The sequence below is a fragment of the Wasmannia auropunctata genome, unplaced genomic scaffold (genome assembly GCF_000956235.1).
Source record: "Wasmannia auropunctata unplaced genomic scaffold, wasmannia.A_1.0 LD336116.1, whole genome shotgun sequence".
Taxonomy (NCBI): Eukaryota; Metazoa; Arthropoda; class Insecta; order Hymenoptera; family Formicidae; genus Wasmannia; species Wasmannia auropunctata.
Window position 1 is genome coordinate 2,183,783 of NW_012026774.1, and position 27,042 is coordinate 2,210,824.

Below are 27,042 nucleotides of genomic sequence, written 5' to 3' on the forward strand. Positions count from 1 at the left end.
TACGATGGAGGTTCACGAAGTCGTCGAGGTATCCACGGTGGCACAGTCAGCTGCCTAAGGTCCGGTTGGCCAGTCGCAGCCAGCGAGCTTTCTCCACAAGGTAAGCCTACCCTCCTGTAGCCCTCGCGATTTGTCCTCGCCATTGTCGCCAGCGCGAGAGAGTGTCCCGGAGGACCGTCGACCGTTTCGTTTCTTCAGCAGGCAGCCTGGAGAATCTTTGAAGATATAGGAGAAAAAGAAATGGAAGACTCTTCCGATTTCTTCCTCCAGGAATGAGTTGTTGCTTTTGAAATGCTGTTTCGATGTTCGAGGGAGAATCGTTGAGAAGTTTTGAGTGTCAGTGAAACGAGTGGCTGTATGAAAGATACTTTTCAAGGTTGTGACGATTGATTCGCCCCCGAGACTCTGTCCGAGGCAGTGACTGATCGGCGATCGTATAGACGAGCGATCGTTCGTCTCGAAAGTGACGCGCAGTTGAAAGTGATGAACGACAACCTCTTCCCGTTTATAGGCCCGACTCGATCATTGATCGAGTTATTCGGGATACTTCGACAAAATACGTGTGCACCGAGCATACCATTTTCTTTCGATCTTTCTTCTTTCACATTTTAATCGTAATCAAGAGAAATTGTAGAACTTCCATTGTAGTTCCGTCAATGAATGTTCAGATCATTATTGTTATTTTGATTATTATTCTGCGATAAACTTTCTAGGGCAATTTATAATTCTTCAACGGGAAAAGGAAATATTTGCGTTATCTTCTTTAACTTAACGAGATTCAACAATGTAGAATGTATAGCTTCCCCTGAACGGGTTTCGCCTTCTTTTTAACTGTCTCACATAATTTAATGAGATTTAGCGGGGCGTCTATTTTTACAGTGCTTGCCTCTTTGATATCGGAGATGGTACGCGCGTCTCGATAGGATAGGACGTGTCTCGGAATGGTTCGAGCGCGAGGAAATCTATACTTAGCAAAGGCGATCGCCCATAAAAGAAGGCGCTGCAGCACAGTGCGAACAGTTATAATGGACGAAAAGTAAAAAGAAACTCGATCACTGTGCGATTTCCATAAAGTTTCAATACCCCATACAATATTTCTCGCATACTAACGTCATTCGTGACGCAATGCAACAAAATTATATCCCGATTATGCAACGCTCGAATTCCACGTCAACGCTCTGTGCTGAGATCAAAAGGCAGAGTATATATAGAAACTCAGCATTAAAACATTCAAGAGATATTTTTAGACAAATATATTTCTGTGAAATTAGACCATAACTTTCAGAAAATATTTCTTATTACTTGACAGTAATTTTAATCAAAATGGTGTCGGCAAATTATTGCGCGTTACTGTCATAATTAATAAACGAGGATGTGTGTGTGTGTGTGTAAATAATAATTATTATATGCAATAAGCACGCGGGGAAAAATACGAAATAACGTAAATGTTCACAAAGGGCTGATATATTACTCCGCATATTGCTAATGACATCTTATTTCACCGTTCGTTATATTACGTTGCATTACGTTTCGCTTGTATAACCGTGACGCTCCTAACAAGTATTTTCGGAATGCGGAGTGTGTCGCACCGTAGACGAGGTACAATCCATCTTCTTGAATGTTTTGAAGCTCCGCGACAACGAGCGCGTCGCAGCGCGAGAGGCGCCGCTAAACGGCGCAATTGTTATCTCTCTAACCGAATTGCACAATTTCGGATATGCGCGCACAGAAGTTTACCTATATAAGTTATCTGTTTTGAAACTTCGTTGGATCCCTCGTCTCGGGGCGCGGCGGCGAGAGACGGTTTTCCAGCGAGTCGATACCACTTACCCGCGGCATCAGGGCAGGCGATATTTCGCTACGGCGGCGGAGTTTCCGGTTAATAAGAGAGAGATCGGCGTGTCTCTCGCTGATACACGCGCGCGATATTTTCCTCTCGAGCATCGTCATCTTCTCCGCCGAACAAAATGTCATTCGCAAATAGCGAGACGTGCTGACGTGCGCATTCGTCGGCAAGCTCCTCTCTCTCTCTCTCTCTCGCTCTATCTCGTATAGAGACGTGCACGACTTTGTTTATCCGCTCGCCTCGCCGTTTCGACATCGAATCCAGTTGAAGCCGCCGACGGCGGAATATCTACCGCCGTGGCCGTTGCATCCAAATTTGGATCGTCGACGTTATACCCGACGTTCCTGCGACGACGCGACGGCACGTCGCGGGAAAGTGGGGACGGCCGGCGGCCGTCTATTTTCGCGCGCGCCGGATATTCTACACCGTCGTCGTTGCCGCGGCGCGCGCGCGCCTTTTCGCCCCGCGCTATACGCGGGGCGGTTTAAGCGGCGAAATCTACGACGCGTGAGCCGTATGATTTATCGGCGCGGGCGGGCGGGCGCGACAGGAAACGAATCGATCGCGCCTGTCGGCGGCGATCCCGAATGGGACAGGAGACGCGTCGCGCGGCGATCAATTTCTTCTGGTTATCCGCTATGTTATTTCGCCGTCGTGCGGCGAATGCGAACGCGCGCCGACCGTGCGTTCCATTTACCCCCGACGTCCGATTCCGTCCATTATTTTCGCTCGCACCATTTGCTGGCGCGACTTACGCATCGCGGAGAAGCGCGGAAGAGCGTCTCTCCGCGTTTGACAACCGATGGAACGTATATGCACGCGCAAACACTTTCGCAGATCCGCGTCATCCGCGGCCAATCTTATCCCATGTCAGCTGGCACACCCCCATCTCGCAGGCGCGTATTTATTTTAACGATCAGAGGGGAGTTTCCCGATGGTACGCTATTAACAACGCTATTTAAATAGCTCGTGTCGATATACCAAGGTGTTTTTAGCCACTGTACATATATTAATATATGATAATAACGTTTGCACCATTTTCTGTTATTTTTTTTTTTTAGGTAGACGCGCGTAACAAGACCAAGACACCACCATGGCGGACGACGAGGTTAGGTGTGTATTCGGATCTGGCTTCTCTTTCTCGTGTCTTCGGCGTCGTTATTCGTTATTTAAAAGGCGGACGAGCGAGGAAGGACCATATGGCATGCGGTTCCGTGGAAAACGCGTATCGGATATCTCTTAACGTTACGTTTCTCTTTTTCATATCTCCGGTGGATTTTCGCCGTTTATTGTTCCGCATATTGGACAACGGAAACGCTGAAATACCACACTCGCATCCTACGTGTTGATATCGAGCAGTACAAATTAGCATTACTGTCGAAAGGTATGCATTGTTTGTGCTTTTTGTGCGATTCTGTGAGAGACCGCTAGCATAAACTGTAGTTTTAACGAAAATAGTATAGACCTTGTCAATAAAAATAGAACAGTGGTTCTACTGAATGTTTCTACCGCGAATCTCTCGATTTACACGGAAAGTGTATTTGATGAAAATCTAATTTCAATAACCGATTGAAAAGTTTAAATTAAGCGCGTTACTCTTTAACAATTATTATTATTAAGTAAGTAAATTTTAAAATCAATTTATACAAATTAATATAAATTAATTTATATTTATGTTCATAATTTTATAATTTTATAATCCCTAAAGATTAAAATTAATTCTATGCTATACATATTTCATCGTAATATTTTAACGTAATATATTTTAACGAGAGACACGCCGTTCTTAAAAAAAAAAATATTCAAATACACGTTTCTATGAATAAATCATTCTCCTTCAATGTTATACTTCTACGATATCAAGCTTTTATGTGTAAAGCTCCGAGGACTTTGAGCAGACCGAGAGCCTCGTTTTTTTTCCTCCTACAGTGGCATTTTGAAGCAGCTTAGTAGAGGATATATAGATGTGGTGGTCAAGGATGAGCCACATAGTTTGCGCGCCCTGAAAAAGATTTATATGCTACGTAGAATGACGAGGCGATCATGGAAGCTCGCTTCTCGTCGTGATTATCCATCGCTCCTCTTTTTTCCCTTCCTTCGTAAGAAACTTTCCACTCCCAATATTCCTCGGTCGTTGCAACCCTTCCCCCCTCCGCTCCCCTCGTCGTACTTTCATTTTTTATTTGTTTGTACTTTGATATTCTTTTCATTCTCAATATTTGATTTTTATATCACGAAAGAGTACATCCTCAAAAGATTCTCGAACGGAAATTTTCCACCAGTACGGTGACTCTCCGTCTCTTGCGTTCTTAAATAAGCAATTCATTGCCCACCCACCCTTCGCGCCACCCTCCCCCCCCTCCCCCGAGCTCTTTACTCTTGATGATTGTGACATCATTCCCGGCGTAATGTCCACCACGCGGACGACAATTCTTCGTTTGCGCGGTGGGATAGAGTTTTCTTTTCGTATAATGAAGCCAATTTGCGCGGCGCGGGCCGCAAATGTAAAAGTTAATGAAGGTTTTTGGACCCATGCGCGGCACGGGGGAACATATATCCCGCAAATTTCACCGTAAAATTTCCGCTTCGTGGGAAACGGGAAATGGGACTGGTCGTATTACGACCGACATGTCCGTTGTCTCTCTCTCTCCCCCCCCCTTCCTCCCCCCGTTATATGCCCTACGGCCCGGACTTTTTGTCTGATTTATCGTCACGCTCTCTCGCCCCTTATTTCGGCATTATTTAACGCGAATCTCTCTTCTCTACTTCGTGCCGAATCCCTTCGTCTTACTTTATACCACATCTTTCCTGCTACTCGAGCAAGCTATTCGTCACTCGCGTTATCCTTTAACAGCGACGGGGAGGGGTGGGACAAAGTCTTTCCCGATTTTCAATCACAGATTCAAGTTCGAGAGGTTCCGCGACAGAGGAGATAGACGAGTACAGAAGCACGGATCTATATGTCAGAATGTATCACGAGCTAGGGTACCCCAGAGATTCTTATAGCGTTTTCGGACGAGTTTGATCGCCCAGATTAGCGATTAATAACGTCACATCATGCTCTTCTCGTCCTAATTCATCCTGTACTACCTCTGTCCCCACTCTTTCCAAATCGATTTACCGTTTCTCTCTTAGGTTGTACTTATGAAACAATTCGTCCGCTCGTCGCGGTTTAATTCCTTTCGCTCACGATGGCACGAGGAAGAAAAAAATTTTGTCTTTAAAAACGAGAAAATATCTGATATTTGTCGGTATAATATATATCGCGAAGCGAAATTCAGCGAGTGCACTCAATGGGGACAACGTCTTCTACCGAAGATCGGTAGAACTTCCATTTACTGATTAAAACACTGTTATATGAACACAGTTTTGCAGACGGTTCGTTTATTCGGAGTCACGAGCGATAACTTAGCAAGTCGACGCGGGGAACGTCCTTCTTGTACAAACTTTCTATTGATAATTACGAAGCTTGCATTATACCGGCGTCAAGTGTACAGTTGAAGTTATTTCAGCTTCGCCGTTGTTTGAACTGCGCAAATGTTACAAGCTCCTAACATTTAAATACGAAAAATCCATTAAAGATTTAAATTTTGCTAACAGACTTAAAATATCATACAATTTTGCAATATACTTTTGAAATTTATTATAACATCGTACAATATTTATTGAAGCAGATAAATAAAACCGTTAAATGATCCTCCATTCTTTGCCGTGCCATTGTGAGCAAACGCTCAACAGTCTTCTCGTGCCTTTGCTTTTTCTTCAATTGAAGCTAATTGGGAAGCTATAGTAAAACATAAAGTTCTCGAGAACGCGCACCAGACAAACGTAAAACGAACGAACAGATCTGGGGTAAAGTAGATACCATATATGTGGTACAAATCGCATGTGGAGTGATTTCTGTGTCTTCCGGCTCTTCTTTGTAGCATTGTGTGTGTCTAACGCTTTATTTTTCTCTTCATATAAATGTGTTATATATTAATGTCACCACACGGAGTTTATACGCAGCACGCATCGCACATAGCATTGTACGAAATTTAAATCGACAATTTATCGAGAAATGATTAATAAAAGTGCATAAAGAAAGAAAAAAGAAACCGTCGCATTTCTATTCATATTATGCATTTCTATGCATAAATAGATATGTGTACGTTAACTATTAATAGTAAATTATTAATAGCCAATAGGCATTAGTAGTTATTAGTAGTCAATAGTCATTTATAGTCAATTATTAATTATTAATTATTTATAAGGACAAACTGTCAACAAAGTTTTTTACGCGTACGACACGTCGCGATATTATAATAACGTCCGTTCGAGGATTAAAGTCGTGAGAATTCTAACAAAAATTCACCACGCGCTACCGCTTCTGCACCGTACACGACTGCGATTACGATTTACTTTTGATTCACACGTCGGTGAGATCTGCACAGCTTGTAGAAGGCAGAGCTAATGGTCGACCGGAAAGCGCGAGCGCGCGCGTGTAATGTCATAAGCGAAACGCGGCAGTTTGTGCAAAACGATATTACAAGATGCTCGCCCGGGGTACGCTGTTGTAGCGCTTAACAGCGACAAAGTTATATCACTTAAGACAGACTCCATTAGCTCCGCATTGCCATGAAACACGCGAAAACACGGTCGCGCGCTACACGCTAATGCTTTGTAAGGTATTTCTTGATGGCGAAATCTGGAACACTGAACGCGTAATCTTTTCTTCTCGTCTCTAACTCGCGCCCCCTCGCACTCTCTCTCGCGCTCTTTCACCCCCCCCCCCTCCCATTGTCGTCGTCGTCGTCGTCGTCGTTGAGAAATATCCTTTTTCACAGTCGAAAGGATCCGCGTGCTGCAAAAAGTGTTTCAGATATCGCCGTACATACGACCCGCGGCACAGAGAATATACTAACGAGAAATGTTCTCTCTCTCTTTTTTTGCAGAGAAAGCGCATCGAGGATGTACGTAAGAGGGGAAACTAGCTATGAAACGTAGAGTCGCCTCTTAAAGGACGGCCACTTACCATGGATGAAAGGAATCCTTTCATCGGGACGGGACTTACTACGCGCTCGTTTTACTACGAAATAAAATCCGTTGCAAATATTCTGAATTAACGATATTAATTTTGCGAAAATAATCAAAAACCACGGTATAACCACGTTCCTTGAGGTAGAAGCAAAATATGTATAGTGTACAGAAAACTCTCCTTGTTTATGCTTTTGTATTATATAATGAAAATCGTTTATACTAGGCGAGAGATATGAAAGTCGTTTATGTAGCCCTACACTGCAAATTCAAATGTGTAGTAAATGCCTTTATATATGTATATGATTTAGTTTTCTGTGTAAAAGTGACACATATTCTAACTAATTCAAATACATATACAAAGGCACTTATTACACACTTAAATTTGCAGTGAAGATATAATAACAATAGAAATTATTTTAAGATTAATATTCTAGTCTAGTATTTATCAAGGTTAATATTTTTTTTTTAGTATTTTAGTAAAGTATATTAATATCGGTACACTTGCAATTTCCCATGTATTTATTTCCAAGAATTTGTATTGTCGTAATTACTAAATTTCGTAACTGCACTGGCACTTCAATTTGAGACTCGCGAAAGTTTAGCCTCGAAAGGCAAGAGGGATGGGAGTGCGAAAAATGTTAGATGAGTTCGAATTGCGCCACACTTTTTGAATTCGCGTACCACGAAGGCGCTTCAGGGCTTTCTCAGATGAGATGTTTTAAGGGAGTTTCGCACGAAAAATGCAGGAAAAGAAGAGGAAACAGGCGGAGACCGAGAGGAAGAGGGCGGAGGTCCGCGCCCGCCTCGAAGAGGCTTCCAAAGCCAAGAAGGCGAAGAAGGGTTTCATGACCCCCGACAGGAAGAAGAAGCTTAGGGTAAGTCCGCCTTTTTGTTTCTTCCCTTTTTGAATTTGGTTCGCGTCGCGTCCGAGCGAGTTCTCTCCCAAGTCGCGGACGGGGTGAGGGGAGGAAGGGATATCCTCTTTGAAAAATTGATCGCGGGTAAAATTCGTCGCAAATCGTTCGTCATATTTCTCTTTATCGTCAATGAAAACGGTTAATGCCGCGCCAGGCTCTTTCAGAAGTATGTTTTATGTTACATCAATACCGCACATCGAATGTTCATTATCGACAAGCAAGTTTTCCGAACTCCTCCGCGTTTCCCGATTTATCTCATTGCCTCATCGCACGTCATAATCTTTTACTCGCGCGGGTTGTTCGAGCCGCCGCCGCCGCCGCGCCGGCCGGGTCAATATCACGGTAATCCTCTTTGCGCCCTTTGTGCACCGATTTTTCTCGCGAAATATTTCTCGTAACGATCACCCATACATCCATTCCCCTATTACTTTCTCTTATTCTCCTCGCCTCTCCTCCCCACCCCCTTTCCCTCTCCCCCTCCCTCTTCGTATTTCGATGTTCTGTTTCCCCGGGAAACGCGGAGCGTCCGAAACTTTTTCCGAAGTTTCTCTCGTCTTTTTACCTTTACTTTATGGCCCCCGCCTTACGTTCGCCATTCTGTTTCCATCGTCGCGCAACATCCTCTCTGCGGAGAACATCCATGCATCTCCCTCACCCCCTCCGCCCTCCCCCGCGATCTCTTCATGCACCGTCGCGAACATTCGCAGTCGCAGTACATAAAGTTTCCCCGCGTGTGCATGCAGAATTACCTCTTGGAGAAATCTTTTTGCGCACGCCGCGCCGCCGGCATGTTATTTTCCCGTAAATCCGCCTTCCTTCCATCCCCTTCCTTTCACTGCGTCAATATTTGCTACCCTCCGAATTCCGACCGACGGTTAGGTATCTCGCCGCTTGACCGTAAGAGAAAGGCGTTAGCCGCGAGCTTAAATTATTTCGTGAGTAAACCACGGACGGAAACGTTCCACTCGAGTCCCGAGCGTTGTAAGCTTAACACGTCGTAGCTTATACTGCTTTATATTACTTTATTTCCATTTCGCTCTTCTGTTATTGCACCACACGGCATTTACGTAGACACAAAGATTAATTATATATGGCGTTGCGTTCAAGTCTATTTGTTTTAATGGCCGTTTTAATGTACACGATTAAGCGATCGCGTAATGGGCGATTTTATATTTATCAGTTAAGCATAATAATAATCCGCTTCAGTGCGTATGATGTAAATTGTTCGTACGGTTTATAATAAACCGCTACCAAATATAAATTCGCATTTCCATTTAAATTATGTCAATTTCATGCTATTAGGAATCGGTTCGCGTTGGCGGGGTGCGCATAAATATTTTAGAGCGAATTTTCCTGCCAAAACTTTTTCCTCTCTCGTCTGCTTACGAAATGTTTTTTCTTCCCCGTCGTGCCGAACCTCACGAATTTTTCATATGTTTACAGTTGCTGTTGCGTAAGAAAGCCGCCGAGGAATTGAAGAAGGAGCAGGAGAGAAAAGCGGCCGAGAGGAGGCGCATAATCGAGGAGCGCTGTGGAAAGCCGAAGATCGTCGACGAAGCCAACGAAGGTACTTTTTGCCTCGTTTCGCAATCCTACGAAAAACCGTATTTATAGTACATTTTATATTTAGCAGAGTATAGTACCTACATTTTCGGACAAATTTCGTTCGCGTTGTAAAACGTTCCTGAGTAAAACTGCAAATTTACGTTTATCTCCACTTAATCGATTCGGTTAATAGCAAGGATTATTGCACAGAAACAATGAATTTGAAAGGCTAATATGACGTCGACCTGCCTGAACCGCACAAATCATTTTTTTAAGAATTTGATTTTTTTAAGGGAAAATTTCTTATATCTGTGTAATAGTCTTTAATCAGGCGAAGTTACATTTATGTAAAGAATGAAAGTAGAATATGAGAATTTTTCATTAAGTTTTCGCAATAATTAATAATAATATGCAGTGTTCATCTTTACAGGCCGAAACTTTATGTTACTACTTTATTGTACTACTATTTCCCATCGCGTTTTATCAATCTTTTTTTACAGATTGTTGTTAGTAAATTTTGTTTTCGAGAATATATAGAAAATACGGAAGGTACGGTAATTGGCATATATACGATTTTCAAGATTAAACTGAAAATTCTATCTTGAACTTTTCGAATCCCAATAGAAAATAAGTGTAAGTGAAAAAAACGTGAATATCCAAGATACACTTCAGACGATCTGAATACACGAAATTACGCGACGTCTCTCCCGTGCGCGTCTCTTTATTGTGTTACATTATTTTGTTTCTGATAAACCACACAGAGACCCTTAAGCGCGTGCTGCGCGAGTACCACAATAGGATCTCGTCATTGGAGGATAAAAAATTTGACATCGAGTATGTTGTTAAGAAGAAGGACTTCGAGGTACTTTTTTTGAGAGAGCAACAGAGTTGCGAGAACGTTTACGCGACGTGGCAGTATGATAACGCGGCACTCACGATACCAGTAACAACGACGCTCAATGTTGTTGCACTTGTGTAACGCACCGCGATCTCCGCCCGGTTGCACATTTACGCAAAGCGACGACGAACGCAATTAGAGTTTTGGCAAGGGGATCAGCGCCGCGCGATTGCTGATTGCACAATTTTACAACATCGCTGGCTATTATATTTAACCGTTCAATAGCGATAAAAATAGCATCTAAATGATGACAAACAATTAAAAAAAAATGGAGCATTTAAAAAAAAAAAGTTAAATCGAAAAGAATCTCTGCTTTGTTACAAGCCTTACAGAAATTCAATTTAATACTGGAAATTATCTATTTTTAGTAATATAGAACAACAGTGCTTTTAATATACTCAATATAAATAATTAATTACTACCTTCTAGTATTAAATTTCTGTAAGGGAATTGTATTACTCCAGTTATTTTACTGTAATAATTATTAAAAAATATTGTAATATTAAAAGCTTCCATTTATTTTGAGCGGATTCGCAATTTCGGCTTATCGCTTGCCACTTTCATCAACCAACGAGCCGATGAGTAATCGTTATCGAGCAACTTCCTGAATGATTTACGGCTCTTTACTGAAACTTTTGAATCGTTCGTCGTAGCTTCCGTTCTGCGGTCCGGGCAAGAGACACGAGCTTCGCATTCTTTCGTCGCACCGTTTTTTTTCTCCATTCACACTTTTCTTTTCTCTTTTTGTTTCTATCTCTCTACGTAACACAAAAACCGCCGTCGAGTTTTCTTGATTCTGTCCGCATCTTGTTTTTTTCTCTTCCGCATTAATGTGCGCGCGATTTCTCTCATTACTGTCTTCTGTCTCTTCTCTGCTCTCTTCGTATTTAATCCTCTGTTCGTGAATCTCTGGCGAATTTTAATGGCGATTTAAGAACACTATGGATCTTACTCGCATCTTGATTATTGTATTAATACGGCTTGTCACTGCTCACTCTATTTTTCTCGCAAAACCCGAATACGTCAGAATAACAGAATAACATTAATTTTGGAACACGCGTTTACACAGGTATTATCTGAATATAATAAATTATTACACTGCTTCATATTACGCGCACACCATAATACTGTTGTACTGATTTCTATTATTCACGAAAAACCTCTGATGTGCTGTTTTCATTTTGCGAAGTATTGTACACATCCATCCGTTGTTTTCCCCCTTGCCATTATTTATCGATCTACGCGCGAAATATCTATGTGCATCTGTATCGTCGCTCCCTAGACGGCGAGATTGTTTCAAATTTTCACAGCGATGTCTAGCGCTCGAAAGTCGTTTCTCCGGAAGGACGGTTTAAGAGCTCGCTTTCATTCGCTGGGAAACTTGAGACTGTCCTCACACCACTGCGGAACAGCGACAGTTTATAACATTTCGACTTATAGCTTTCACACACCGGTTTCTCTTACCCCCCCCTCCCCCAGACTCTCGCACTTTCCACTCTCATACTTCACCCTTATACTTCATCGTTCGTTCAAGTCATACACGCAAAACGCGAATTTGTATCGCTCGCAAAACGTTACTATACATATATGACCGGTATTCAAGGAGTCCGTTCTTATTTGAAGACCGTCTTAAATAGCGTCTGAAAATGCTAACACGACTCTGTGATTATGATAACGGCTTATGACAACTTAAAACTATGTACACGGAAAGGACGACTTTGCTGAAAGTTAGCTGGATATACAGATCTGAAAATAATTTTGTGCCATCAAAATAATTTTGTTGAAAACTCAATATTGAGTTTATAAGCGACGCTGCATAAAATTTTGATATTCTAGCAAGCAGTTTGACTTTCCAACATAATTATTTCGATGATCCAGCACAAAATTATTTTCATATCTGTATTTGGCTGAATTTTAAGATCTTTCAGCAAAGTCATTCTTTCTGTGTACTTAAGACAGTCTTAAACATAAGAATCGTCTGTGAAATATATCGGCCAATACATCCACGTGTACAACATGTACCCGTTACGTAGCGACAAACGCGTCGATATCTACGCCGATAAACGGTTAAGTTCGCGAGGACTTTCTCAAAGGAGTGACTTGAATTTTAACAGCTACTGTGAAGTCCATTCTGACCCAGTATCATAAGAGGATCAACGTTCTCGAGGGGGAGAAGTACGACCTTGAGTACGAAGTCGCCAAGAAGGATTTAGAGGTCGAAAAAAAGTTTTTTTTTGTCGCAAACGAGAGAGATGAGCTGCGATTAACGCCAAATACTCTTTTCTAGTCGTCTCTTCTTTTTTTTTCATCTTTCTTTCTTTCTTTCTCTCTTTCACGCGCGAAGCACATCTCGCTATGTCTTAGCGACTGTTCCAATTTGCATTACTCATAAAGCTGTCCGTAATAATATTAGGCGTAGACACTTCGAGGCTGAGTATTTTCTTTAGCAGCAGCTCTCTAACGTAGTTATCCCTCGCGACTCGTAGAATCGCTCAACGTAGATCTGTCTTCAGTAACGTTTAATTTCTCGCAGGCGCACATGAGTAGAAAGAATTTTGTTCACTTTTCCACACTTGCGAGTACTCCTCACTGCCAGACTTAAGATCCCCTTCTTCACACGGTCCCTCCCGTATTTCTCACCCCGCTGAATTTCCTCCCTCCCCGTCGAATTTCCCTCGTCCTCCCTCTTGCCTCCCGTGACAAGTTAATGATCACGCGATTGTCAGCTTCATGCTTCTCGCTTCCAACGCGAAAGACTCATTTCTTTTCTATTCTCCCCCCATATTAATTACATTCCCTCAATTACATTCCCCCAATTAATTACATTCCCCGAATAATCCTTCGTAGTAATACTATAAATCACATCACGGAGAATCCGTCAGGGCGTCACATGCATTATTTTTCATCACATTTTTAAACATGGCAAAGTTTTGAAAAAAAAAAAACGAAAAGCTACGACGGAACAATTCGTTGACAGATACGATAAGAATGATAACAAATCGAATTGAATGTAGAAGTGTTATCATTCTTATCCTAATGATATCAATGAATTGGATAACAGCCGTCGCAATTTTATACTTTTACATAGCACCGTATGGTAATATTTTAATTCACCTTTTTCTCTTATTTTTGAAGCTGCAATTCTCAAACGATATTATAATAAACGATAACGAGTTTTTTAAGACAGCCGACACGGCAGGGATGACGAAAAACACATTCAGCGGACTCCACTTTGCCTTTTTTTCCAATAACTTTTTGTTCTTTTAGCCGAGCTGCAGACGATCTGTTCGGCATATTGGAACAGACTATCCTCACTCGAGGGCGATAAGTATGACCTCGAGAGGCAAATTAAGTTGAAAGAGATGGAGGTAATTACGATCGGCTTGCCTAAAGAAGAGAGAGCCTGTCGAGTCACCCGCATAGAGATTATTTTTGTCCAACTTTCACCCCGCGCCCCTCTTTCTCCCCGCGACCTTACCAACATGATTTTTTTTTTAACTTCGCTCACGTGCTTGACCGAGTAACATTCTTGGTCGAATGGTTCTCGAAGGAGTTTCTGGTTGACGGGTCTTTGAACCTTCGGTGTACGAGCACGTTTGCACGTCTCTTATTGTTAGATAGGGAAATGCCGCGAGACACTAATGTTCCAAACTCTCTATGAGACTTTGGGGACAGTTTGGAGAAAACCGCAAACCCAAGCATTAACTTTTTTATCCGCATCGCCGTTCTTTTGTTTCTATTTTTATTCGGCGCCATTCGGCCGTTGCAGCCGCGGTGTTATCTCCAGCACTATAGTTCTGTAACTGTTTCTGTAACATTTTTAATATCGTCATATTGTCGTTGCGCAGATTTTCTATCATATAAAACACCTGCGCAACGATAATGCGACGGTACCAACAGTGCCGTTGAGAGTTGCAGTGCAGATCGTATCGGGAGGATGCTCGCGCGATCGCGAGAAACAAAAGCGAGATTTCGTTTTCACTTAATTTCAATTCAAATTGTCCCCTTGTGTTGCTCAATTGTTTTAATCCGTTCGGATTAAAACTCATTCAGACTTTTAACAGGTATAAACGAGCAACAAGTATAGAATAATAGAATAATAGAATTTTTCGGTTCCGTAAGAGAAATCGTGCGGTAACCAGACACGTCGACACGGCGTTATGCGCGCGCGATCGCGTCGGTTTATTTTTTCATTCGCGCCACCTCCAATCACGTTCAGGACAGTCCGGGACGTGCGAATGGGTCGAAGATCGAAGTTTCGAAGATGTTCAGCCGTACGATATCCTCGCTCAGGGCCGACGATCAGGGCGATCTCCATTTTCACGGAAAAGGGACTTCACAGGGCGGAGTCCGCGCCCGCCACGAATCGCACGCCGAGGAAAAACACCTCGGGGTTTCCTCTCCCTCCGCCCGACTCGTCCCCGCGCGATTAAGCATTCGAACGCCGCGCAACTTTTATTACCGCGCACGTGGAACGAGAGAGGGACCGCCAATTTACTCGAATCGGAGATTTTTAGAAGTTTTGCTTGTTGCGAGCTCCAAGGGCTCTCTCTCATCGGGATTCCAGCGTCGTCCCGTTCTCGCGGCATTACTATTAGTATTCGAGCCGCGCGGTTTTTATATTCTTCGCTAAAATATGTAAAGTCGGGCTCACTTTAGCTTTTTTCATATAATGCAATAAGAATTATCCTTCGATATCGTGATGTTTATTTATTTAGTAAACAACAATGTTACCGTTATTAATGTATATCTGGATTTTACATGGAAAGAGCTTTCTTGCTGAAAGATTTAAAATTTATATCTGGCTAAGACAGATCTAAAAATAATTTTAATAGAACAACAAACACCAAACATGGCTTCTTTCTATGTTTCCAAAGATTTCCAGCTAAATTTGCAGCCGTTTTTTCTTCGCATATTATTTTAAAAATAAGATTTTATAAATTAATTATTTTCATTATTATGTCCCACGTTTAATTTAGTTCGATAGGAAGCTGAATATTATACTTGTAATATTCCACTTTCACGTGACTTTTTCGCGACTCGAGATTCGTGGATGACGTAGATGATCCTACAGCTTTCGCATCGCATGTCACGCGCGCGATCGATCACACATGATGACTAGAGTCCGTCTCTCGCTCCGCCTGTGCCCCTTCCGCTGCGCCTAAGTTGTCAAAAAAAAAAAGCAAACATATCGAGGAACCAAAGATTTCTGAGAGACTCTCCGTATTCTTTGTAGTGGAGTTGAAGAAGATTTGCCAAATGTATTACGACCGCGTCTTCCTTTGTGAGGGTCAGAAGTGGGATTTGGAGCGTGAAGTTCGGAAAAGGGACTACGAGGTACAGGAAAAGTGAAAAGCAGCGACAACGGCGAACAATGCGAGGAGAAAGAGAGCAACCGTCAGAGATCGCACGTCTCTTTTGATCACTTTTCTCCCGTTCGTTGCCGCCCCCCTCCCCTTTCACCCTCGCGTATATCAGACGATAAGGGCGTCAACCCGTATCTTGCCCCCCCCCCCTCTGGTCTCTCTCTTCGCGTTGTCTCTCGTTCTCCGCCCATCCCCCTTTCTGTACATACGTTTCTCTTTCGATTGTTGTTCTCTCTTTCACGATGTTTTTCTTGGTTCAGAAAACACACTCGCGGGGCGCGAACGCAAGTCCGCACCGGGCGGCGCGAACCGATGGATTCCCACAGTGAAGAGAACCTTTTGACGACGACATTTTGGTGCTACCCCCGTGAATCTTTATAATCTTGATCAGTCCTGTCTCTAGCCGACGATCCACGACGATCAATCTTAGTTTCTTTTTTTAACGCGATCTTTTTGCGAAGCGTGACGGAAAACGGACGAACGTCGCGAATAATAAGGAAGGGAAATTTTTCTCTTTTTTTTTTACGTGGATATGAAGTGCCGCAACGAGAAAGACATTTTTGTCGGTCACATATTTTTTGCTCTACCTCTTTTTTTCTCTTTCTTTCTCTTCCTATTTCTTTTTCTTTTTATCGCGTAGCGTGCCGTTCTCAACCCGCCTGTTCACTTCTCCACGTCTATCTTCGCTGTCTGGCTAAACGCACACTGTATCCACTCGCTCTCTTATATAACGTATCTATTTGTCACAAATCTATACTGTCTCTCTTTCTCTTTCTTTCTATTATCTAACCGTAACGCAAATATATCTCTCTGAGCTTTGTACTAACTCGCCAACGAAAATTAAAAAAAAAAAAAAGCTTTACTCTCTCGAGTCAGGGCTGGGCAAGCTTATAGAGAAGACGCCACTATTGCGTTACTATATACTCCGTAACCGTATATACTGCACATATATATATATAAATATATATCTCCTTGTACACACTTTCTTAAAGTTTGCAGTATTGATTCGCACGCGCGGATTTGCCGACCGTAGAGTAGATTTTGTGATAATTAACGTTGCGTCTCGCGCGCGCGCGCCCGCGCCGAGAGAAATGATCGTGAAACGAGATGGGCGCACGAGATTTCGCAGTGATAGAAGCAGCTGCCCTAGATTTGTTGCCAGAAAAAAAAAGTACGCAATCGAAGAAACTTATATATATCACCCACGAGGATCACCGAAAGGGATCACTCCTCCCTCCCGCACCCCCTTTGGTCTCACGCGAGAGCTAAGCTGACACTGTATATGCCTGAGACCACGTGCGCGCGTGTATGTGCGTGCGTGCGTGCGTGCGTGCGTGCGTGCGTAGGTGTAAAATCACAAGCGGTGCAAAATCAGAAGTGGTAGCGAAAGAAAAGAAACGACAGTACACACATCGGGAAATTACGACTTTCACGGTGTCTTTCTCTTATCATTTTTTTTTCATCTTACGCTTTACGTCTCTTCGTCTCTTTCCTTTTTATGCGTTTTCTCTCTCTCTCTCTCTCTCTCTCTCTCTCTCTCTCTCTCTCTGTCTATCCCTCTCTCTTTGCCTATTCTGTCCCACTGCTTGCCCCTAACACTCTCTCTGCTACACCCAAGGATATCTTCCTTCACCAAGTACAAATAAATTTGCTTTACCGCGCATGCATGGCTTTTCTAACTAATAAACTGTTTAAGAGACGCGTTATGTATAGGCGTAATGAGCGCGGGTTAATTAACGTTGTTGGACACGGTAACAGGATTACGAGGAAACAGGCGAATGGCTCCATTATGATGATGATTAATTTCGTGTTATTGAAGACTTGACCGATCGCTGTCTGATATTTCGAAGCGTCACGTGATTAAAGGTAGATTCTACTGAAATATCTGTTTGCCGGAGTAACGTGTTTCATTACGTAAATTAATTATCGCCAAATAAATACTCTCGTTACCTAATTAATATATTGTGAGTGTAACAGATGAATAATATTTACGCGATAATAAATTGACAGAAATTGCATTCCTTTTTCTTAATATTTTTTTTCTCTTTGAAAATCTCTCTTGAAAATCAGATTCATTCCGAGATGGTTATTTTAGACGCCAATTATTTTACGTTACGTTGGCTTTAGAGAGAATATTGACATATATTCGTGACGTCAATCACAGTAATTTAATTATCGCTGCGAAGTCGCTTGAACGGTTTTCTCTGATTAAAAGGATACGATAACGATAATCTATGAAAATGAAATGATTTAAAACGTGCTGCCGAATTAATAGCTGCATGAGCACTTTAGCCTATCGCCAACTTTTCTATTAATCTCCGTGATTTAAGTTGGTAAAATCTTCAACGAACATCGCGAGTCGAATTAATGGAGCTTAATACGCCGTATACTCTCGTAGCTACGCGATAAGAAGTATGGCACTTCATATTCATCGCGAAGGAAGAAAAGCAAGCAACCTGTCGCGAATCGACTCGGTATTCCTATTCTATTGTAGCATAACACGTGAATAGAGACGTGCGAATTTTCACGATAAGAGGCGTGACTTTCGTCGCTGGAACGTGTTGAAAAAAAGCATGTTGTCTTATCTACATTGTGAACTATCCAAACTTGTCGTTTGATAAGAAAAAAGAAGAACGTAATCGTTTTGCAATATTTGCGAGATCGCGTCGAAGAAAGCGTTGAAAACGTTCAGAAAGTTCGACACGAGGGGGTATACAGACACTCGGTCGACCATGGGGGTACAAATCAGTTTCGTACGACTTCGGAAAACGATTATCGTATACCTTCCCATAAACACCTTAAAAGTTGTAGAGTCGGCTGTCTATTTTCTCCTTGTCACACACGTGTTTTTTTTTCCTTTCCATTTTTAACTCTCACAAAGGTGGACTGGCTCAGGAGATGGATTACGAGATCACGAAACCGAAGTGCCATGCTGTGAAAATCTTCAGATCGCAATCCCCCTTTCCACCCCCCTCGCGTCTCCCCGTCTTCTTTTTTTCTTTTTGTGCCATCTCTTTGTTCGATCGAACCTCCCTGCTCTCGTCCATTGATTTTTGTGAGATGGATAATATAGATGTGTATATACGAAATATCCCAGACTCACACACGAGAGAGACATTGGAGTGAACACGTACAGGCGTCTACGATGTCTTTAAAGTGAAGCGAAATTGATTTTGCACCGATTCGCACGCACCACACCCGACTGTCAGTGTCCTCTTGTCATGGTGTTCAATTAGGCTGTAAATAGCGGACTCTTTTTGGCAGAACTCTGTTCTCTTTAATTTTTGTTTTCTTTTTTCTCGCGAAAAGATTTTGCGAGAGAAATTTATTTCCCTTTCATTATTTTCGAACAGAATATTGTTGTTGCCAGTCCAATCAATTTTATATAATCAAGAACTTGAATTGTTTACGGTACAGTATACAATTCACGTGGTGCATTATAACAACGATGCCGACAACGATTATCTTGCGGCATTCAAAACAGTTTCAACGTGTTCACGCGCCGCTGCTTGGAAAACAAACGTTATTCTGAGATAATTGGAGCGTATTACATCCGACATAATATTAAACGGTAGCAAAAATGTAGCGAATGAAATCAACCGGATATCGATTTCGTGGGATTAGTTTCACGCTTCGAATGAGACGAACAGAGCTCTGGCAGTCTAGAAAACGGATTGTAGTGGATTTTGTAATTTTTTTCTCATCACCCACGGCGGACGAAAGAGCTGATCGTGACCAGCCGGTCCCCTGATTGGCCAAAATGAAATTCACACTCTATTCCAATTCCTTTTTTCTTTCTCTCTCTCTCTCTCTCTTTCTTTTGTCGTTCCCGCTCTCTTCCTTTCTCGTAACTTACGCGAGGAAGAGAATAAGGGAAAAAGAATATAACGATCAAATGATTCCTGAGAAGAAGAAAGGGAGAGAATCCGACAAGTGGCTTTAGAACAAAGCCTCGCTTCTGAAGAAACTGTTTCAGAAAAGTAGAATAATCTGTGTCACCCGTGTAAGAGCGATAAAAGTGTTTTCAGAAACGGAGATCTATTCATACAATGACGACTATGACAATTACGAGTCGACCTTATATATTTAAAGATTTGATCTATTCCGATTCTACGTACGTAATGCAACAAATTCGACGATTTCTCTACTCCTTGCATGAGTTTCTGCGATTGATTAGACGGATATTTGATATTTCTGTGGAAACAATCCCACAGTCAATTTGCGTATCTATCCAGATATGAAAATAAGATTTAATTTATCAATTGTCCAGATGTAAAAATGCATTAGAATCGCTATTGCAATTAGTCTACTTAGAAACTTCCTGCTATCTCTATGAAATTGCAATTATTGATTTTTATGTATACGTATACGTGTTTGTTTTTGATTGTCACAAAGCTAAATGAAATAACTTTAACCGCGATATTTCTATTTGAAAAGAAAAAAACAAAGCAAAGTGTTGTTTTCATCGCGTATTTGCGAGTAGTATAAACTCTTTCTCGTCGATGTATTTTGTTTTCTTTTTTACTGAAACTTTTACTTTTCATTTTAGAATGTTTTTGTACATGTGTCGTAAGTTTTGAATAGCAAAAACATCCCAATTTTCCCAGTTATTATTTATTCCACTGATTTCTCTCCCCCCCCCCTCTTTCCATGTTCCCCCTCTTTCCACCCACTTTTCCGTTATCATTTACTCCTCTATTCCGAAACTATCACCGTTATCCGCTATTGCAGTTAATCCGCAAGCCAATTTACTGTCAATCTCGATCCGCCGAGTGGCTCGCCAGCTGAATATCCGCTCGCTTGCTCAACACGTGTAACATCCCTTTTCTCTTTCTCTCTTCGCCTGTGCTTTTGCCACGCAGGACGCACGCCGATGTACGGTTTGATTCGACTGACCCTCTGTGTCCGTTTTCTTCTTTCTCTTGATTAACCGTTTGTGGTTGGATTGTCATGCCGTTCACGTGAGTCCACTAATCCGCGTTTAATCCTAATACGCGACGTTTCTTTACTGTATATACAAGAATTACTGTTTCGTGGGGGAAAAAAACTTATCTTTGTAAATCTGAAAGTTCGAACGTATCGAGTATACTTTTTGTTCAAATTACATTTGCTCGAATATCGTCACGTTGCAAATAAATATCATTGCGCAATCCTTTACGGAAATTTAATTCTGCAAGTGTCAAATAATTATTTATTTTAAATATTAAAAACACCAACCAACAGTACCTTTAATACTCGATCAAAATAAGTGATTATTTGGCAACTTTCGCAATATTAAATTTCTGTAAGGGATGGACGTATTCGATATGGTAAATTCTTCTCTTATGCCTTGTATATAAAGAAAAAATTAAAAGTGCGCATGTGAATAAATTATGTTGCAATATCGAATGTAATGGATGTTAATGGAAATATTCGATACGTGCAGATCGCGGACTTGAACAGCCAGGTCAACGATCTCCGAGGTAAATTGTAAGTATCTTTCGTTCCTACTTCATAATATCAAGAATCACGCAATTTCCAGCTGGAAAATACTTGTACTAAGAATATATGTATTTTATTGTATTATTTTCTTGTCGCTTTCAGCATGAAACCAACCCTGAAGAAGGTGTCTAAATACGAGAACAAGTTCGCCAAGCTCCAAAAGAAAGCCGCCGAGTTCAATTTCCGTAATCAGCTGAAACAAGTCAAGAAGAAGGAATTCACCTTGGAGGAGGAGGATAAGGAGGTAAGGATGATCGTTTTCGATAAAATCTTCGCGTCTAGGCGATGTGAATCGTTTTGCAAAAATGTTTTTTTCCCTACCCGTCGAAGGTCCACTCAAGCGTTCTTTGAATTTATCAAGACGAAAGAAATCTTAATATAAAAGCTTATAGAAATATAAGTTTGAGAATTTTACCTCATGTGTTATTTTGTCGATTTCAGCAGTATTTAATATGATTTTTATTTCACCTTTATTCATTCAGTTACGTCTTATATTTCTATTTTGTTATTGTATTTTATATCTCTTCTTAATTTTGACTGATAAATTCATTGATAGTTATTGAGTTTTGCAAGGGACGCTCATTTTTTACGACCGCACGCGACGGGTAGGCGTGTAGTAGTATAGAAAATGTTTTATCATGAATCAAAAAACAGTTTTTGTAGCCCTGGTTTTCTTTTTGTGTACAAAACCCAATTGGCAGGTTTTCTTCGTTCAAGCAGTTTTTTTCCGTTCAGTGTACCGCGTCCAATTTAGGAGATCCGCAATTTTCATCGCAGTTGTTTGCATTTCGATATTATTGCTATTAAAATACCTATTTGTGACGATACATTTCCCTGGAGGAACGTTATTTTATCAGCTAATTTGAAAGCTAAAATTCTCGGAAATCTCGAGCAGCGGGTAATCGCGCGGTAATTAATCATCGATTCATCCAACCGCGGATACTTTCAGTTAAATATATATGAGGCTATTGTCATTTCGAGGATGTTGAATTTATGCAAATCGATTAACCGCAAAATGTATCATTGCAATAATCAATGACTGCAGTAATTTGAATAATAATTGTACGTATACAGGGTGCCTTCGCATTCTGAAAATTAATTAGATTTAAAAATCTTTACAGAAGGTATCGAGATTATCATAATTTTTTTGTTATAAACAATCAATGTTTAATTAGTAATAAGTAATTAAATTTAATTAGTAATAAGTAAAGTATTAGTAAAGTTTATATGTTTACACTTGTAATTGCATTCATATTATAGATATGTATTATCTCTGTTATTTGTTACTGATTTTGACAACTAAGCTGATATCGATTCTCACTGCTCGACATGATCTTACAAGTTTCTTACGTGCAAGTATTCCGCATATTACAGCAATTAGCTGATATATTATTAATAGATAATGATTCATTCATAATTTAAAAAGATTTTATTATATGGACGATTATTTCTCTCGTCGAGTAAGCGGGATCTCCTCAAAAGGACCGCCGTATAGATATGTACATACTTGTATCCGTAGTAGTAGTGGTAGTTGACTAGGCAATTTGTGTTGTTCTCCACAGGCCAAGAAGCCCGAGAAGGCAGAATGGCAGACCAAGAAGTAGATTTAATATAAAGAGAATAAAACAGTTTGAGTGCGAAATCTCAATAAAATACAAACATTATTAATTACGACGCACAAAACGAATTCGAGAGAACAAACGGAAAAGCCAGAAAAAAGAAACTTCTATACACACGCGTATACACACATACACACACACATATGAAGAAACACTAACACGATCCGATCGCATTTGTACAGTCGATCTGAAAGCGCGCGCGCGTGAAAATGAGTTGTGAAAAAGCGCATGGGAAAGAAGAAAAAAAGAAAAAACAGAAAACAAATGCGTATAGAGCGCCACTTTTGATATCGTTCTCCATCGACGTTTCGCGCGTTCACCAGCGCATTTTCGCCGTCGACGTTCATTCGAATTGATGTCAAACTAGTTCGTTAGCGTCGCGGAAAACAAATTAACGAGTGAGAAAATTGCTCGAACAATTCCTAAAAGTTAGCCGCCCCCTCTCCTTTCCTCCCCCACGACATTTGATTACATCCCTCTCCTCCGCGCGGACTAGACGGTCGAAAACGAGCGACGTAGGGAGAAGCTGACTCTGCGTAAAATATTCACGTACAACTGTTATATATATGAAAAGCGATAAGTTGTGGCAATAAACGATCGAAGAAAGAGCGCACGTGAACAAGTCAGATGTGTTCCCTCTGCGCGTGTCTCTCCGAGATATGCTCTCTCACGTATCCTTCATCGGCAGATTTCGTCCTCTCTCTCTCTCCTTTGTTCTCTTTCTCGCGTTTTCTTTTTCTTATCTTCACGGTTTATTCCTTTCGTCTCCGCGGGGAATTTCTCACTGCAGCGCGACGAATTTTGATAGCTCTTGATTTTCATTTTTCCTTCTCGACTTTGTCTCTCGCGGCGTTCCGTCGGATGCGAAACTCGATAACTCGAACTGATCTCGATACCCGATTGTTTCTCCGTTACGCGTAATGGAAACGTGACGCTGTGTACGAGAATGTTAATGCGCTCGTAGCACCTTGTATTTTATGCAGAATCAGATATGACTTTCGCACCCCGGCGCGGCGTGGCGCGCCGCGCTCGTATTTTCTTGCGCGATAAGAGAAATTCTTGCGAGACGACGTTACGCGCGAGCGCGTATTTCAAATATTCGATAAGGAGAAAGGTCGGCAGTTATCGAGGGATCGGTACCGTTTTCCTCTCTTTTGCTCTTTCTCTCTTTCTTTTTTTTTTCGTCTCTCTAAAACTTTGTTAATTCGCTTTTCTCTGAGGCGTCATTTAATTTCCTTTATCTTGATGTATTTTTTTTTCTCCGACACACATCACGCGGCGATTAGAGTACCGTCCAATTTGTATATCCATATCTGAATTTTATTTCGCGTTCTCCTTTCCCTCTCGCCCTTGTCACCGTCCATGCAATTTCGCAGAAATGTTCGCGATAGCATACAGTACATAATCCAACACGCGAAGTAAATAAAATATAAGATTAAGAGGGGAACGCAAAAAGGTGAGATTGGCTTGCGAAATATATATTTGAAGCCTGACAGTTCCACTTTTTTATTTCGTACATAATGGCAGAAGCGCTTTTACTCACACATGCCTGCCCACACTCGCGTTTTTCTACTCTTTCACTATCTAATTATATTGTTGCCTTCCGTTTTTTTTTGCACCACACTCTCGCCTCGTTTATCTTCTTTTTACACGTGTTAATTGCCACACTTTCTCACGCAAGATCCGTTCGTGCCGCCGGAACTGCTACCGGAATGCAAAGTGTTAGAAATAAAAGAGGAGATCAATAGAAAGAGGAATAGCTCGCCTGGAAAAAAAAAACTGAAACACGCACTCTCTGAAACTAAAGTCGTTTGATCACGCAATTGAAACCCTTTTTTGTAGCTTGCCTTATCGCCATCACTCGGCCGCCATGCTTTCAGAACTGTGTAGAAATTGTTGCTCTGTCTTTTTTTTTTGTTTGTGTACAATCGTGCCACGCATTTTGATAGTTTTTTTTTACACAAAAAAATCTCTTGTTATCTTTCTTTTAATTTGCAATAAATAATAATTAAGAGGATAATATCCTTTCGACGATCAATATGCGTGCTCAGTCACGCTGTCGATCGTGGCTCACCGCCCATGTGAGCCACGAACGACGCGTTACTCGTTAAGTGATATTTAAATGTACTGCTTAATCAGTGTCCACGTCTTATCTGTCGACTAATAATGTTGCTCTTGCATTATGTTCGCAGAATGCGTCAAAAGATAAGGTAAAACTTTAACAGCCAACTTGTAGCTCGTCACTTGCTTGCGTAGGGGAGATTGACGCGTGTGATAGATGAGAGTTGATATAGGTGTAGAAGAACGAATAGAGATCGTGCGCGCGTGTTATGCGATGTGTATGTGCGTTTGAAAGTGGGAGAATGGTGAGATATAGGATAGTGGAGAAGCTCCCCTTCGTTTTTAACGTTCGTGGTGATTTCAGCGCAATCTTTTCTTCAATATTATGTTCCGCTTGCTCGTGATTTTCCTCACGATGTTTAGAACGCATCGCTCCCAACATTCCCCGACAACGTTGGAAGCCGCGCGTCGTCCTTAGTTTCTCTATTTTAATCTCCATTTAAATTCTTTTTATTTTCTTTTTTTTTCTGTCAGAGACTCGCGATTCTCTTCTGCCGTCTCTTTTCGTTTTTTTTTATTTTCACTAACAATCTGCACGGCTTTGTAGATGCTTCGTGACTGAGCGCGTAACGCCGGGCGACATTTTCCGGAAGCGTTCCCGGAGAATTTTTTGCCAGTACGAGAACTGGCGAATCCCGAAAAGCTGGCGCAGAAATTCGCAATTTGAACGGTATATGGCGACACGATCCACGACAACGACCATGACCACGAAGCAATTTTTGTCTAGAACTCGTTCTCTAGATTTTTGGCAGTCCGGGACTGAATAGCCCCTTTCAGGAGTTTTTGACCCCGCGCCCCCGCCCTGCCCCCCCCCCTCTGGTATTATCAGATAGCCCAGCTTTGCAAGCGTTCATCCCCGACACTGCTAACACCAGTGTGCGCGTTTAATTTTCAACGTGTGTAACGATATTTTTTCATGTATTTGACGCAACGTTTCCTCGATTTTGCAGAAGAAACCGGACTGGTCGAAGAAGGGCGACGAAAAGAAGGTAAAGGAGGAAGACGCGGCGCCACCGACACCGGTGGAGGCATGAGAGCTTTGAAAATATCCGCATTCTCGATCGGTTCCGAGAGAAAAACGCAGGATTCGTCTGTCCGTCATCGTCAATAACCCGCTCGATGCAGGAAAACTCCAGAGAACCTCCTCTACATTTTTTTTTTCTAACGATCGATTCATTTAATTTAATATGTGTCCCGTTACACAACGTGAGTTGCACGTAAAAAAAATCTTGCCCCGTCCGTCTGTCCGTTTATGATTGCTCGTACGTCCCAGATTGTATCGAAATTTTTTGACGTCCAATATCCGATCCGTAGCTCTATACTCCACACTCTACTCGTGTGCCTGTCCCATCTTTTTTTTACGGACGTAACGTATTTTTTTAATGGACCTTGTAAATCACCGTAGAACACTAGAATTGCGTGCAGGATTCACACACAAAAAAAAAGAAGTAAAATAAAACTTGTCTTTCTGCAAATCAAATGCGAGGGGAGATGTATTATTGTAGAGAGAATAATGGGGGGAAGATGTTACTTAAGGTTTATTGTAAAGCAAAATATTTAACGTACTCAAAATCTCTATGTGTGGTCATTTTCCTACGTGTTTTTCCTCCTATTCCTTTCATATTCCACCTGTGAGAGTTTTTGTTTTAATCTTTGATATGTATAATAAGATAATATCCGACATTTTATGTACCTTTTATATTTTATGTACCTTTTATATTTTATGTTTGTTAAATAATTATTTTTTTGTTTATTTACTTCTCGCCAAGTAAATAGTGTAGAGAGATACTAATTAATCACTTTTTAATGATATAAGATACATAATAATATTTTTTCGAAATTAGATTAATTATTTAGAAAAACATTTTTATTAATATCTCTATTATTTACTTAAATAATATTTTTATTATTTATGTCTATTGCGATCTAAAATTAAAAGCTTTTCGACAAAAGATATATACGCTCTTGGCATTTTTCTTATTATTTTTCGACTTTTGGTAATTTTTTTCGCAAAGATACAACTGATATAGCAACATATACTGCAAAGGATTTGTATTTTGAGCCGTCATCACAGCGTTAATTAATAAGAATAATGCCGAAAAGCTTTTCAATTTGCAGATAAGCCAATACCCAGAGATACGGTAGGTATGTCACTAACTGGATTTCGCTTCATAACTATTCGCTATTGAGTGACGCTTTCGACACAGCTTCATCACGTTTGCTATGATAC

General features: G+C 41.2%; 1 protein-coding gene across 10 annotated transcripts; it reads left to right on the forward strand.

Moving 5' to 3' along the window:
• On the forward strand, positions 1 to 26,384 carry LOC105462536 (troponin I). Of its 10 annotated transcripts, none has more exons than XM_011709226.1 (9): positions 1 to 100; positions 2,908 to 2,954; positions 6,781 to 6,798; positions 7,612 to 7,740; positions 9,226 to 9,349; positions 12,340 to 12,440; positions 21,017 to 21,060; positions 21,175 to 21,316; positions 25,763 to 26,384. In XM_011709226.1, the coding sequence occupies exons 2-9, from the start codon at positions 2,940 to 2,942 to the stop codon at positions 25,844 to 25,846; spliced, it is 657 nt and encodes a 218-aa protein (XP_011707528.1). In that variant the 5' UTR covers positions 1 to 100; positions 2,908 to 2,939; the 3' UTR covers positions 25,847 to 26,384. The 10 variants fall into 10 exon arrangements, with proteins under 10 accessions (XP_011707528.1, XP_011707519.1, XP_011707510.1 ...); XM_011709217.1 differs by lacking the exon at positions 12,340 to 12,440 and adding an exon at positions 13,493 to 13,593; XM_011709208.1 differs by lacking the exon at positions 12,340 to 12,440 and adding an exon at positions 15,462 to 15,562.
• Positions 26,385 to 27,042: the final 658 nt, after the last annotated feature.

Excerpts from the sequence above, each read along its gene's own strand:
- LOC105462536 (XM_011709226.1), top strand. Across the intron at positions 9,350-12,339 it reads CGTCGACGAAGCCAACGAAG|CTACTGTGAAGTCCATTCTG; the intron begins GTACTTTTTGCC and ends GAATTTTAACAG. Across the intron at positions 21,061-21,174 it reads AACGATCTCCGAGGTAAATT|CATGAAACCAACCCTGAAGA; the intron begins GTAAGTATCTTT and ends TGTCGCTTTCAG.